Source organism: Colius striatus, chromosome 5 (assembly GCF_028858725.1).
Source record: "Colius striatus isolate bColStr4 chromosome 5, bColStr4.1.hap1, whole genome shotgun sequence".
In the NCBI taxonomy this organism is placed as follows: Eukaryota; Metazoa; Chordata; class Aves; order Coliiformes; family Coliidae; genus Colius; species Colius striatus.
Window position 1 is genome coordinate 884,877 of NC_084763.1, and position 13,477 is coordinate 898,353.

Below are 13,477 nucleotides of genomic sequence, written 5' to 3' on the forward strand. Positions count from 1 at the left end.
CAATCTTCCTGGATGCCAAGGCGTGTTGGTATTCAAAATGAGATGTTTTTGCAGGTAGCTGTCTTGTGCGTGGCCCTGCTGCGCCTTTAGGGAGTCTTCACATCTACAGATGTCTGTCAATCAGAATATGCTTGCTTCCTATGTTAGAAAGAACCCCACTCCCTCTTTTTCTTCTCCTCTGAGAGAGACAAAAAGAGTACCAGAGTATTCCAAGGGCAAGGTTTTTAAGGTCATTACCAGCCACGTCTTTGCCAGCGTGCGGGACTCATTGTGTTGAAGGCCTTTTGTTTTGGTACGTCCACTGGACCTGGAGATCTTCTTCCAGGAAAGACTGGAAAACATTTAACCTTCATTTGCTTTTGGAGTCTCACAACTCAAAAGCCATCTGGATCGAGAAGACGTTATGTCTTTTTTTTTCTGCTAAAAAGGGAGCTTCCTGGTGAAACAGCAAGGGGCACAAACTTGGTGTTGGCCAGCAGAAGTTTTCGGTTTCAAACTCTGCATTTTCTGTGTTATTTCTTCCAGTTGTGATTTTGAAGCTGTAGAAGCACACACACTGGCCTTAGAGGAAATCCCATTGTACAGACTTTTTCTTTGCTCTTGCCCTGTACACACATTAAAAAAAAAAAAAAAAACAAAAGCAAACAACTTCAAGGCGGAAAGTTGCAGCTGAGAAAAACTGGAGACCAGGTATTAGCAGAAGCAAAGGGTAATGCTGCAAATCTCAGTTTATCCTTGCAGAATGCATGTCCTGCTGTAGTATGTATTCTGGCTTTCCACTTCTGCTGACCTACTCAAATTCCTTAAGAGCCTTTCTCTGTCATGGCTAATTTCACCCCACTGCTCTGCCCGTGAGTGGGGATAGAAAGAAAAGCAGCAGAGAGCAGCTGAAATTTCCTCCAGGAAAAAAAAAATCAGTGGAACTAAAGAAAGTGAAGACTTCTTCACCACCATGGGTGGTGAGACCTTCCAAGAGCCAGGCAGTGAAGAGACTTGCCCAGGAGGGCTGGGCTGCATGTGCATTTCCTTCACTGCCTGCAGCTGGAAAGCAGTGGCTGTTTTTACGTGCTTATGCCACACAGAGAACAGTCCAGGTGAAGACTTGTTTCCCATGGCTGCTACGTATCACATAAACTTGCACCCAGTGAAAAAGACCTAACAGATGGAGCTTGGATTATGGCTTCATCATGGGGGTGCCACATGCAAGCTCGAGCCCTCAGATCCCGCCGTACATCCCCACAGCTGCTATCACTCTGCTACCACTGACAGGTTGCTGCTCTTCTTTTCCCATTCCCTTGCTGGGATTAAATGGTGAGGGCTCAGCTGCCGAAGCAGCAATAAACAGAAGCCACAGGCAAAGAGAAAAATCTGAAAGAAGACAATGATTTTCAGAGACATCCTGCACCAAGATGCTTTTCCAAGGAACCTCAGCATCACTGAACTACAGGGCACCGTCAGTGAGAGAGAAAAAATCAAATGTTACCGCTGGCATCATTGTGCAATTAAAAGCCTCAGAGTAGGCACAAATGGGCTGCTCTTTGCTTAGCAGCAGTTGGAAGAGACTGGAGCAGGAGGAAGACTGCCCCTGCCATGTTCTGCATGGAAGAAGTGCAGCAGGGAGGCTCTGCTGGGATAGTTGTGCTTACTGGCCAGGCGCTGTCAGAGAGTCATGGAATCACAGAACACAGGTTGGAAGGGACCTTAAAGCTCCTCTCATTCCACCCCCTTGCCATGGGCAGGGACACTTTCCACCGCAGCTGGTTGCTCCATCCAACCTGCCCTTGGACACTGCCAGGGATGGGGCAGCCACAGCCTCTCTGGGCAACATGTGCCAGGACCTCATCAGCCTCAAGGGGAAGCAATTCTTCCTCAGTTCTAACTGGGAAACATGTTTGTAAGGAAGCAGCGAGGAGCCAAGCCTGTGTGCAGCCCTTGGCTCTGCTAGGCTGCCCACACCACTGCTCAGAGGTGATAATCCAACAGAGTCTGAGAAGGGGGAGTAGAAACTTTGCAAAATGAAAGAGTCAAGATCTGGACCAGGCTGAACTGAGGTTGGTTCATTTGATCTTACTCGAAGATCCACAAGCACCCTTGCTGCCACGTCTCTCCTGCAGGAGATTGCCCTTCTCCCTGGGCCCTCGCAGTAGCTGACTTGCAGGTGAACTTTGCACCCTGGGGGAGGAGGTAGGTCAAGGGAGGAAGAAAGCAGACAAAAATAAAGCCCTTGTTTGTTGACAAAGTTATCGTCAAGAGCTGTTTGCATTACTCGGAGTGCAAGTGCTGGTATGTCTGGGCTCCAGCTCCACTGCTGTTGTTTTTGGTACTTTCTGGTAACAGAACTAACCAGCTGTGCTCCCAGGAGATCTTCTCCTTTGTTCCCCTCTGCCTTTACCTACATCTGACTCGGTAGTCTCAGGTAACGTGTCAGGAAGAGAAGCCTTCTGCTTGCCACAACTCTCCTGCTCACTGTATACCATCTGTCTCAAAGAAAACAAACGTGCTGCACACAATTAGGTGCTTGTTAAGATGCTCATTCCCTGCTTTCCCGTGTGGAAAGTCCCTGCCTGATTCTCCCTGACAAGCTCAAAATAACTGGTCAGTAAATACAAAACATGTGGGCCAACAGAAAGGCTGGGCCCCATCCTCAGGGCCAGCTGGGGAGGCTGTTGAGGCCAGTGGCTTTATCAGTGGAAGGACAGCCAAGGAAAAGAAGACCCACTTCAAAAGCATTGTGTAAAGACAGAGATCAGAGGTGTCTCTTCCACATGCAGCATGGGCTGAGTCTAGTTTGGAATGAGACACTTGCATCTTTTTTTCACAGCTATTTTTTCTTTTTCTCCTCCTTCTTCTTTCTCTTCTTCCTACTACTATGGGTTGGGCAGGGGTTGGGCATTGGTGTTATCCTGCAAGAGCAAGGCAGTGATGTGGGTAGAAAAATAACACTGCTACTTCTGCATAGTCCATGCTGCTAGCCTGCTGGTAAGGCACAAGCATCCATGGTTCTGGCTTTGCAGGAAAAAACCCCGCTCTGTTTTAGTACTTTGATGGGGCTCCCACATAGTGTGTGATGCTGTGGGAGCTGAGCGCTTTCCAGGAGCGCAGTAAATCCTGTGACAAGCCTCTGCCATGTGCCATTCTTTTCCATCCCGCTTTTCTTCCCCTTGAGGGAAAGCAAGCCCTATGTGACGCATTTTCTGTTTGCTTTTGTATTTTGTGATGTGTTTGGGACTCTCGTTAGCAAGCGCAAGGTCAAAGGAATATGTTGGTTTTGGAAAGGAAAAGGCTAAATCTTGACCTGCTCAAACATCTGATGGTGAGTCTGTAGAAAGCTGTCTCCTGTCTCAGCCTAGCCTTTGCAGAGCACTCTTATGGCAGAAAAGGGACAGAGGTGCTGATGAGCTTTCAGTATTAAGTGTGACTGCCCTCCATCCCCATTTTCTTTCTCTCCTCCTTTCACCTCCCTTGCCTCCTGCCAGGTCCAGTGGACACAAACGTCACCTCAAAGCGATGAGCGGAACCAACTTAGTACGAGCTACCTAATGTCAGGTGTCCTGGACCGCTTTAGGGGAAAAAAAGAGGACAGAAAATCAAGTGCAGAGGGCAGTGACCTCATTTCTGTGCTATGAGCAGTTTGCAGCTGGCAGCGGTCCCGAGGCAGGAGCAGGCTGGGCTGGGACAAACCCTGCTGCAGCAAACCTGGCAGGGTTTTGGCAGGAAGAAGGACAAACCGGGTAGGTAAGGTTCTCAGATAACATGAGCCAAACATTACAGACGCTCACCTAAAGACTTTCCCACCAGTTCATTTTTTGGGGGTGAGGTAGGAGGTTATGAAGGAAGGGAGGTGAAATAAGGAGGAACCTTACATCCCTTGTACACCTCCAGCTGCACGCCAGGTGACCTGCTAAGAGCATCCTGCAGCACTGTCCTTGCTCCCCCACTGCTCATTCCCCCCAGGCCTGGCTCATCAGCGCAGCTGGGGCCACTGCAGCCAGGATGGGCAGCTGACACAGGCCAGAAAGGAAGAGAAAGAAAAAAGGCCCCCAAAAAATCACCCAACAGAGAAGTAAAAATAAGCAAAACGAAGGAAAACCATAGACTTTGGATTTTTCTCCGTTACTGAGGCTGATCATAAAACTCGGGACATATTGTATGGCTTAAATGTAGTCCAAGCTCCTGGTAGCACTGTGATAGGGGAAGATAACATTTGCCTTCTTTGCAGTAGTCCTAATCCCAGCCTAGGGAAGAGTCTGGCCTGAGTCAGCCCATCCCAGAGCAGCTCCACAGAAGTCTGTCCTGGTGAGCCCTGGCAAAATGTCACAGGAGGCCAGATTGCAGTTAAGGAGGCACCCATCCCCTGTGGCTTCCAGTGGCAGGTAGGAGATAAACCCCCCCCTAAGAAATTGGCCTGTCATGCCTGAATGCTGTATGAAGCAACTTCTGCTCCTGGTGCTTAACATTCAAAAGAAAGAGCTTCCCTAAAACCCCATCCCTGTTAAAAACTAATCTCTTGCAGCTAGGATGGGAACCTGCTCCCCTGCAAAACATCAGAAGCAGCTGTCCATCGCATTGCAATTAGACTGCGCTGTTAGTAATTACTAATGTGGTGAACATTCCCCATACATATGTAACAACCCCAACAAAAAGCATCTGTTTCAGCCCTTTGGAGATCCTTCTTTGCACAAGGTCGATGGGGAGGGAGCAGCCAGAGCTGTAGTGGTGAGTAAATGGTTTCCCCCTCCTTTCTTCACTGAGTTTCCCTTGGCAGTGCTGTGTGGCAGTTGGTCAGCGCTGGGCAGACTCCATGAAAGGACTCTTGAGGTTCTGCCCAAATTTGCCACTTCTGTATTATATTTTGATACAAGGATTGCCAAGCACTTTGACAAAGTGAATGCAGTGGTGTGACATGGTTTTGTTGCCAGGTCTCACTGTAGCTCATCACATTAGACGTTAATTACTTCTAGTACCGATGTCATCAACTGCTTTTGCAGTGCTGTCCTGGGGAAGGTCTCAAAACCCTATGCAGAGCAGCTCAGAGGTGTACCTGCACTTTTAAATCCAGAGTGGCTTGTTGAAGCCTGATGGGCTCAGGTGAGGTTGCCTTGCAAACACAGCTCACACACTCAGCAGATGCCTTGGCTCCTTGTTTTCTAACGTGCCACTTCCCACTCCTATTTAAAACCCGAAGCTCTTGCCAACAGCAAGGAGGGTTTTATGCAGTTTCCCTTCTGCCAGGCTCCTGGGAAATGTTACTGCTTTCCTTTCAGGCTGTTTTCTTGGGCAGGGCTGGTGCAGCCTGTTTCTACCTCTGGGGCCTGTGCACTCCTGCAGCAGTTTCTCGGTGGCCAGAGCCAGCCTGAAGCTGGCCAGGCAGCCACGTGCTTGCTCTCCACTGCTCTGTGGCCACAAAGCCAAAGGGACGTGCTGAGTAGGGAGATGGAGTGCATCCTAAGCCAAGAGGACCCTCTGCTTTCAGCAAAAAGAGCAAGGCCAGGGCTTTTCCCCAGGCTCCCTTTCATAACCTCTGACTTTCTGTGTGGGAAATGGCTCTTTCTGGTCTCGAAGTTAGCTTTTAAAAATGTGCTGATACCACTGCCTTGGGCTCTTCAGCAGAGTCATCCAGCTTTCCAGCAAACTTTTCAGTAGCTCCCCTTGAAGGCTGCTGCTTTGCCTGAGGCAAAGACTCACAGAGCACAGAGAGAAGGGGAGCAGAGCGGGGAAAGCAGAAGAGAACTCACTGCAGAGAAATAGACCCAGGAGTTCAGGAGATGGGTGGGAGGAGGCTTTTCGGCTGCCCTCCTACCTGCACAGTCCTGCCGAGGTCAGGTCCCAAGCAACAAGCCATAGGAACTGCGGAAATCGCCTCAGGTAAGTTCAGACTGAGTATCAGGAAAAAAGCCATTCACCAAAAGGGGTGTCCAGCACTGTCCCAGGCTGCTCAGGGCCCTGGTGGAGTGCCCATCCCTGGAGGGATTCCAAAGCTGTGGAGCTGTGGGGCTGACGGACACAGCTTAGAGGTGGCCATGGCAGTGCTGGGGGAATGAGTGTACTCAGTGAACTTAAAGGGCTTCTCCAACTTCAACACTTCTGTGACTCTGTTCTACAACTGTTTTCTCTATTTAGACTGCTGAATGAGAATGTGTAGCAAGCAAGAGACCAGGACGGTGCAGAAGACATTATTTAATAGCTTGTCTTAAATAACATGACACTGTCAAGATGTGAGCAAATCACACCTGTCAAAGGTGGCTCAGAATAGCCTCTTGTGTTTCATCATTTATCTGGTGCACATGTTTGGATAAATAGAAACAAATACTGACCCGTCTGGAGCTTCAGTATATAATCACGGTTTAGACTTTGTTGTTCAGGAAGCAGCTTGACGTTGAAACAGAGGTGCAAAAGCAACACGATACATAAACAAAACAGGTTTTAAATAAGGTCCTAAGTGTGTTCCCTACTGAAAGGTATTCGGTTAAGTTCAGCTTCACATCTATAAATATGTAGTACAAAAATGCAAGTTTACAAGCCATTTTTCCCAACAGTTATGCCATTTGAAAGCTGAAGTAGCAACACTCCTCCAACATAAGATGCATACATTTAAGAGCAATAATATTAAGTATTTACATATAAAGTTATGAAGTGTTTGAGGATATAAATTAGTAACAACACACACAGACACAAATACACTTACTGTGAAATAAATAATTCAACAGCTTTACATACAGGGGTAGCTATAATATCATACAGACAAAATATACAGGACTGCAGGACTTGATCTTGCAGTTGCTCCCATCTGTCACTCCAGCGCCTGAGCAATCCCAGAGCAGCAAAAAAGGGCTTTATGGGGTACTCAGACGCTGAAAATCAGGTGCACGAAAGCACTGCGCCGAAAGGGCTCCCGACTGAAACGTCTCCCGACTGTCTCAGGCCCCACAGAAAATTTGGGTGTGAATGAATGCATTTGGGTTTATTCTTGTGAGCTGAGATACTGTTGGCATTCAGGGTCTCCTTTCGTTTCTGGAGACCCAGGAATTCTTCTCCCGTTTTTTGGATAGACACACCAGCATCCAGCAGACTCCCCATCCAGTGACGTTTCACACTAGAACATTATCATCAAAACAAACCCCACAATGAGTAACTGCCAGAAGACCACCTGTGAGACTCTGCAAGCAAGGTGCTGGATGGAGGCAGGAGAGGGAGGGAGGGAGGGTCCTGCCATGCACAATGGTCCCTGCTCTGACAGAGCCACTAGCCAACACCCTGGTTGTTGAGGCACAACCCAAGCTCAGCCTTGAAACACTTTGCCTGCTCTGTGGTACGCAGCAGTATAGATATGGCATACCTTCCAGTGTGAGAAAGCAAATGGAGGCTGAATCTAGGAGAGCAGTGACTGGATGGTCTGGCTCTTCACCCAAGGAGGCAAAGAGGATTGGGTATTTTTTTTTTCTTGGGGTAGGTGGGGGGTTGAACATATTTCTGTTTGTGCCTGATTAGATTCCAGGTCATGCTGTTTGTGAGACACACCGCAGCACCATGCCCAAAAACAAGGAGTCTCGGTGACACAGATTTATGCAGACCTACTAAATTTGTGTGCATGACCTGTGGTTACAAGGGTGGGGCTTGAGGTTTGGAGCTTTAGTTAGGCTTGCAGATTACTCTCAGCCTAACTCACTACGGCTTTTTTTTGAGCGTATGGTGTAACCCATGGGCAGTAGAAATTGGTTCAGTTTTGTTTCACTTTCAGAGGGCAAATTTTGCTCCCGTGAGTTTTTTCGACTGCCTGTGTGAGTTTTTCACCGCTCAGGAGCCGAGAGCTGCCTTTCTCCACAGGGATGATTAGATCCTCAACAGGCTCTGCAGGCAGCACAGCAGATACTGGGAATTCATGTCCACTGGAAACAGGCTAATGAATGAGGTGCAATGGAGCTCGATTCAGCTTGGGAGCACAGAGGGTTAAAGATTTTGGAGAAGGCCTCGTATGCACCTGTTCTGCGAATGGAAAAGTCTCCTGCCTCCATTGCTGTCAGCCCACAGCTCCCTTTTAAGAGGAGGAGGACAAACCATCTGCTGCCACTACTAAGTATTGCTGTGCTCACAACCTGCTCCTCCAGCAGCTGCAAAGGCGGGCGCTGGGGAGCAGAGAGAGGGCTGCCAGAGGGCCGGCTGTGCTGGGCGAAAGGCACGTACCTGTTTGCTGTGGTAAAAGCCATTCCTGCTGCAGTTGGGCAAGTAGAATTTGTACATCTCCCCGCCGCTCCTCTGCTGAGCCTTCGCCAATTTATACAGGGCTCTGTAGAGCTCCTTCTGACAAGGTCCCTGTGGGAATACCACGCAGAGGTTGTCAGTACCAAAATCACAAAGACACCAGCTAAACAAAAATGGAGCAGTGTAAAGCCAGCAGAAAGCTGAAAATACTTATTAGTCATATAATCTGCACCAGGCTGTGCTTTGCATTTAGTTTTTCACTTGTTTCCGTAGGAGCACAGCCAGAAAACTCTGGTGTTGCATTTAGGCCTTTGTTTTTATTCTTTGAGGTATTTTCTGTCCTCAGAAACATGAGGATTTAAGTCCTTAAACTGCCACACAAGGAAATTTAACCTGTGCTAAGTAAACACATTACTGCACAGAGGGTACAATCTCTCCTATTATGGGGAGGTGCACGTTAGGAGACTGGTGTACGTGAGACTAGCCACGTTTTCTGGGTTGCCATGGCCCTGTGCTCTGTTGATGTATGGAGAATAGGTGCAAGACATATATAGACAGTGCAAGAACAAACATCTGCATGTTTGTTGTATTATGTACAGGACAGAGCTGTTGCCAGAGCAGGATAGAGAGCACCCCTGTGGCTCTGAGACCCAAACCCAAAGTGCCCGGAACCAGGGATGAAGAATACTTTGCAGCATTCACTGTTTGCACACTTTGCTCTCTCCCTTTTGCAAAGTCACAAGTGTGCCGTGCTTTAACGTGTTGAAGGGAGTGGGAGGGGAGGAGAAGTGACCCAACAAACATTTTTCCTTTAGGGTGAAACCAATTGTGTCCTCTGCTTTTGCAAGGCCTCCCTCCCTGTGTCAGCCCCTCACCTAAGCGCTGCTGAGTCAACGGGCTTATTTGTGGCTCTGGCTGAGGAAAGCAGCAGCCTACAAATCAGAACCGGATCTACTAACACTTATATGTAACAGTTCCAACTAAAAATCAGTGATGAAATCCAGTTCTGGATGTGCAGTGAGGCTTCTTGGGGGGTGGTAGTTCACAGTTTTTGCCTTTTTTTTTTTCCCTTCCCCATTTTGGTCTGTGACGATGGCAAAATTGGGCTTATGCAGTGCACGGTTCTAACTCAGCTCCCGCTGGGGGTGTGCTGGCTGCCTGGGATGGGTCTGACTGTGGTTCTCTAGTGCCCTCAAGTGGAATACGGACTTGCTAGCAAAGGCCCCACACCCCCCTGCGCTTTTGCAATGTCAAAGGTAAAAAGCTTACTTGAATTGCTCAGCTTTCTCTCTTTTTACATGCCTCTACTTAATAGTGGTTCCTTCTGATCAGAAAGAAACATGGTTTGGTCTGTACTGGTGCTTCATCAGTAACTGTATGTATGGTCTCCCTTTTATTTCACTGAGCATGAGACCAGCGATAAATGCCTTTTCTTAACTAAAACACAAAATGAGTCCAAGACTTTAATATGGGCTCGCTGGAAATTAAAGGCCCACGTTATAATCTGACAGAAAATATAGAGAAAGATTCAGTGTAAGACCCACCTGATGCACACTCAGTTTCATCGCTCCTACCTACTTTGCCTTTTCCTCAAGCACCTGACAAAGGCATTCCAAAAGTCTGTGTCCCGACCACACTGAACACCAGTCCCCCAGTGCTGCTGACAGAATTTCACACACGTTCTCACGCTGTGTTCTGAATCCAGAGCATCTACTGAAATGGTCTCAGCAAGGTTTGCAAAGAAAACCCACCTGCTCTTTCCATTTCTTGAGTTCCGATAGTCTCTTTGCTTTCATGTTCTCATAGGCTGTGATGGCATTCCAGGGGATGGATTTGTCCTGGCCAATGGGGAACATCAACTGGTAGTTCAGCAGCTGATCCTGGGTTAACTCAGTGCTCTCCAAGGGCATATCTTCAGGTTCAATAGAGTCTGGAAAGGAATGATACTAAGGTGAACACCTTCAGTGAACTTTTATTTCTGAGTTAAAAAGGTAAAGAAAAAGAAGAATCAACAGAAAGTGGTATCTAAGACCGATCCTTACATTACAGTAGCTCTTGCAAGAGTAATATGCTACACCTGCAGCTCAGCAAATTAAACTCATGTCACACATCCATAAGAGGATGCTGTTCTCTGACTAGTTGGTTGTTTTATGATCCTCTGAAATCACTCTAACCCCAAAGATGACACTGCAGCCAGTCTGTTGGAAATGAAAAAACTTTCTTAACCACAGTGGGCTGTAGAGACTTTGCTGAGTGAGAAAAGACTGGAGTTCAACTTGCACTTAAATGTTGTGTTTTTGCCAGCATGACGGGACTCAGTTTTTATTCAGGAGAGGTCCCGGTCCCATGTCATCTTGTGCTTTGTTATGTGGCTGGCCTCGCACCTAAGAAGGGACATCAGTTCACAGGAGCCAGCAGTAGACCACCCTGGCCTGCAGTAGGTCAAATAGCCAGGGATATGTTTGGTTCTGTCTGATCACGGCTGACACGCCAGTGCCTAACTTGGTGCTTGCGAGCACTGGAAGCAAGAGAAGATCTTTGCAATTGCAGGGACTTGGTGTGAGAGAAAAGTTTGACATGTGCCTAAATAAATTGTTGGATTAAGACTGTCAAGAGTCATCTAGTGGACTAAATCCACCTATTGTTCCCTTTGCCAGTGTTTAAGAAAAAAAAGAAGGTGGAAAATCGAGGAAGTTAAATACTAGATCTTTTAACTGCAGGAGGCTTAGACCCTCAGTTTAGTCACTGTTCTCTGCCCTTTCCATCCCCACAAGTAGGAGAAACCAAAGGCCATGGTGATTTCATATCACCAGTGATTATTTCTGTAGTGCTACAGAGCTAACCCACATCACCAATGCATGAGCATAGCAGTAATGGCAGTGAAAATAACAACTTGTAAAATAATGACACAACACTGAGGAAGTTCCTGGACATCATACAGCACCAGATGCTGGCTATGTCTTTGCTCAAAGACCGTCTGGCTAGCACTGAACCACTTCAGATGTGTTCTATTCTTGAAATGAAGCCAGACACAAAGCTTGTTTAGGTTCTTTCCACACTGTATCTTTACTTTTGCAGATGGACTCAGAATTTAAAAGACCTGTCCTTCTCTAGTAGGACAGAGGTCTGGATGCACACCCTTGAAAAGATTTGTCCTACTCTAGTTAACTGCTAAAGAAAGACTTCCTATAGCTTCCCAGAAACCTTATCCCGGTTATTCTGCATCAACCCATCACTACATGTGGGCATTTTCCAGCTTGCTGTTCGCTGCCACCATCTCCTCGATGGGATGCACCTGACCTCGCCCAGGTTTTCCTGGAAAGCGCCGTCCGCCCCTCCGCCTCCGATCCTCAGGCGCCCGCCCGCTTCCCCCCCTCAGGCACTCCTCAGCCTTCCCGCCTTTGCCTGGATCCCCCTCAGACCTCAGGCACTCCTCAGCCTTCCCGCCTTTGCCTGGATCCCCCTCAGACCTCAGGCACTCCTCAGCCTTCCCGCCTTCTCTCGCGTCTCCCTCAGACCTCAGGCACTCCTCAGCCTTCCCGCCTTCTCTCGCGTCTCCCTCAGACCTCAGGCACTCCTCAGCCTTCCCGCCTTCTCTCGCGTCTCCCTCAGACCTCAGGCGCCCGCCCGCTTCCCGCTTTCTCTCGCGACCCCCTCAGGCACTCATCAGCCTTCCCACCTTCTCTCGCGTCTCCCTCAGGCACTCATCAGCCTTCCCGCCTTTGCCTGGATCCCGCTCAGACCTCAGGAACTCCTCAGCCTTCCCACCTTCTCTCGCGTCTCCCTCAGGCGCCCGCCCGCTTCCCGCCTTTTCTCGTGCTCCTGACGCCGGGCGCCCTCAGGCGCGTCGCGCGCGCCCGGTCCCCGTCTCCTCAGCGCCGAGAGCTCAGCCGCCGCCACCCCCCGCTCGCCCCCGTCTCCTCAGCGCCGAGAGCTCAGCCGCCGCCACCCCCCGCTCGCCCCCGTCCCGTCCCGAGACGCGGTGCCGCGGTACCTGCCGGCTCCGCCGTCGCCCCGGCCTCGCTGGCGGGCAGGCACGTCCCTTGCCCCCGGATGAGGGCGGAGAGGGGCCGAGGCTCTCCCGCGGGGACGTGGCAGCGGAGGCCCTGCCGGCAGCGAGCCGTGTAGACCCCGCAGGGCTGTCCCGGCCCCAGGGCGCAGGTCTGGCAGCAGCCGCAGCCGGGCTGCCGGGCCGCCTCCGGGCAGCCGGGGGCGAGAGGCGGGCAGAGGGCGAGCGTCTCCGGGCTGCACGGCGCGCAGCGCACCGGCGGCAGGGCCAGGCCGGCGGCCGGGCGCGGGCCCAGCAGCGCCGGCAGCAGCAGGGAGGGCAGCCAGCAGCCGGGCAGCAGCGACCGCGGGCTGCTCATCTCGCAGGCAAGGAGGGGCCGGCGGGAGGGGGAGCTCGGCAGGCTGAGGAGCCGCAGGCAGTTCACATACATTCGGCTCACCCGGGCCATTTATACAGTGCTTTGCCCGGCTATTAATCTTTAACCCCGAGTTAACTATTATCTGAACAGGAGGGCTGGAGGAGCATCATTTCACTGGCGGTTCAAGTCCCTGGCCACTCTTCCCCTCCCCTTTCACTTTCCCCCTTTATCTTTTTTGGGTTTTTTTCTTTCCTCCAGACATGCAGGAATGCTTTTATTCCCTCACCCCCACCTCTGCCCCAGCACAGTTAACAAGGAAAAATGTGGTGGGGGTGGAGGAGAATGGATGGGTGTGGGGGGGTATCCCCTCCCCTTTTCACTGTCACAAATGTCCCCTGTCTCCTTGACATTTGATAAAAATGTAAATATTTTAAAAAAGAAAGGTGGACGGGGGAGCAGAAGGAAGAGGAGGAGGGGAGGTCCATCGAAACCGAAGCAACCCACTTTGTATTTCCACAGCAACAAATGCAACAAACCCCTTGTTTAATCATCGTCATGTGGCTGCAGGTTAGGAGGACACTGACATACCAAAGAGGAGGCCCCAAGGGTAATAAAGCCATCAGGATCCCATAACTGCTGCACACATGCACGTAGGAGTCCTTGCATTAACCTCTGGGACAGGCTGCACGGCCGAGGCTGTGAAGGAGGGATCTTACGCTGCTGAGAGGAGTATCGCTCCTGAAAACAGGCACTTAGAGTTATAGTATTGTAGCCTTGGTTGGAAAAGGCCTTTAAGATTATCAAGTCCAACACTTGGGGAAAACCTGTGTTTGTCCAACACTGTGGAAACAGATACCTGCCTTCCTGCCTGTCCTGTTAACTCTCTCCATCTCCTCATGTGTCACCTGGGG

General features: G+C 49.8%; 1 protein-coding gene across 2 annotated transcripts; it reads right to left on the reverse strand.

Annotated features, from left to right (window-relative positions):
- Positions 1-351: 351 nt before the first annotated feature.
- Positions 352-12,566, reverse strand: IGFBP1 (insulin like growth factor binding protein 1). 2 transcript variants are annotated; one of them, XM_061996988.1, is made up of 4 exons: positions 12,194-12,566; positions 9,951-10,129; positions 8,182-8,310; positions 352-605 (listed from the first exon to the last, which is right to left on the reverse strand). In XM_061996988.1, the coding sequence occupies exons 1-4, from the start codon at positions 12,564-12,566 to the stop codon at positions 513-515; spliced, it is 774 nt and encodes a 257-aa protein (XP_061852972.1). In that variant the 3' UTR covers positions 352-512. The 2 variants fall into 2 exon arrangements, with proteins under 2 accessions (XP_061852972.1, XP_061852971.1); XM_061996987.1 differs by lacking the exon at positions 352-605 and adding an exon at positions 6,670-7,093.
- Positions 12,567-13,477: the final 911 nt, after the last annotated feature.

Coding starts and splice junctions, on each gene's coding strand:
- IGFBP1 (XM_061996987.1), bottom strand. CDS start 12,566: ATGAGCAGCCCGCGGTCGCTGCTGCCCGGCTGCTGGCTGCCCTCCCTG. Junction 10,130..12,193: donor GGCGACGGCGGAGCCGGCAG/GTACCGCGGCAC, acceptor ATTCCTTTCCAG/ACTCTATTGAACCTGAAGAT. Junction 8,311..9,950: donor TCAAGAAATGGAAAGAGCAG/GTGGGTTTTCTT, acceptor GTATTCCCACAG/GGACCTTGTCAGAAGGAGCT.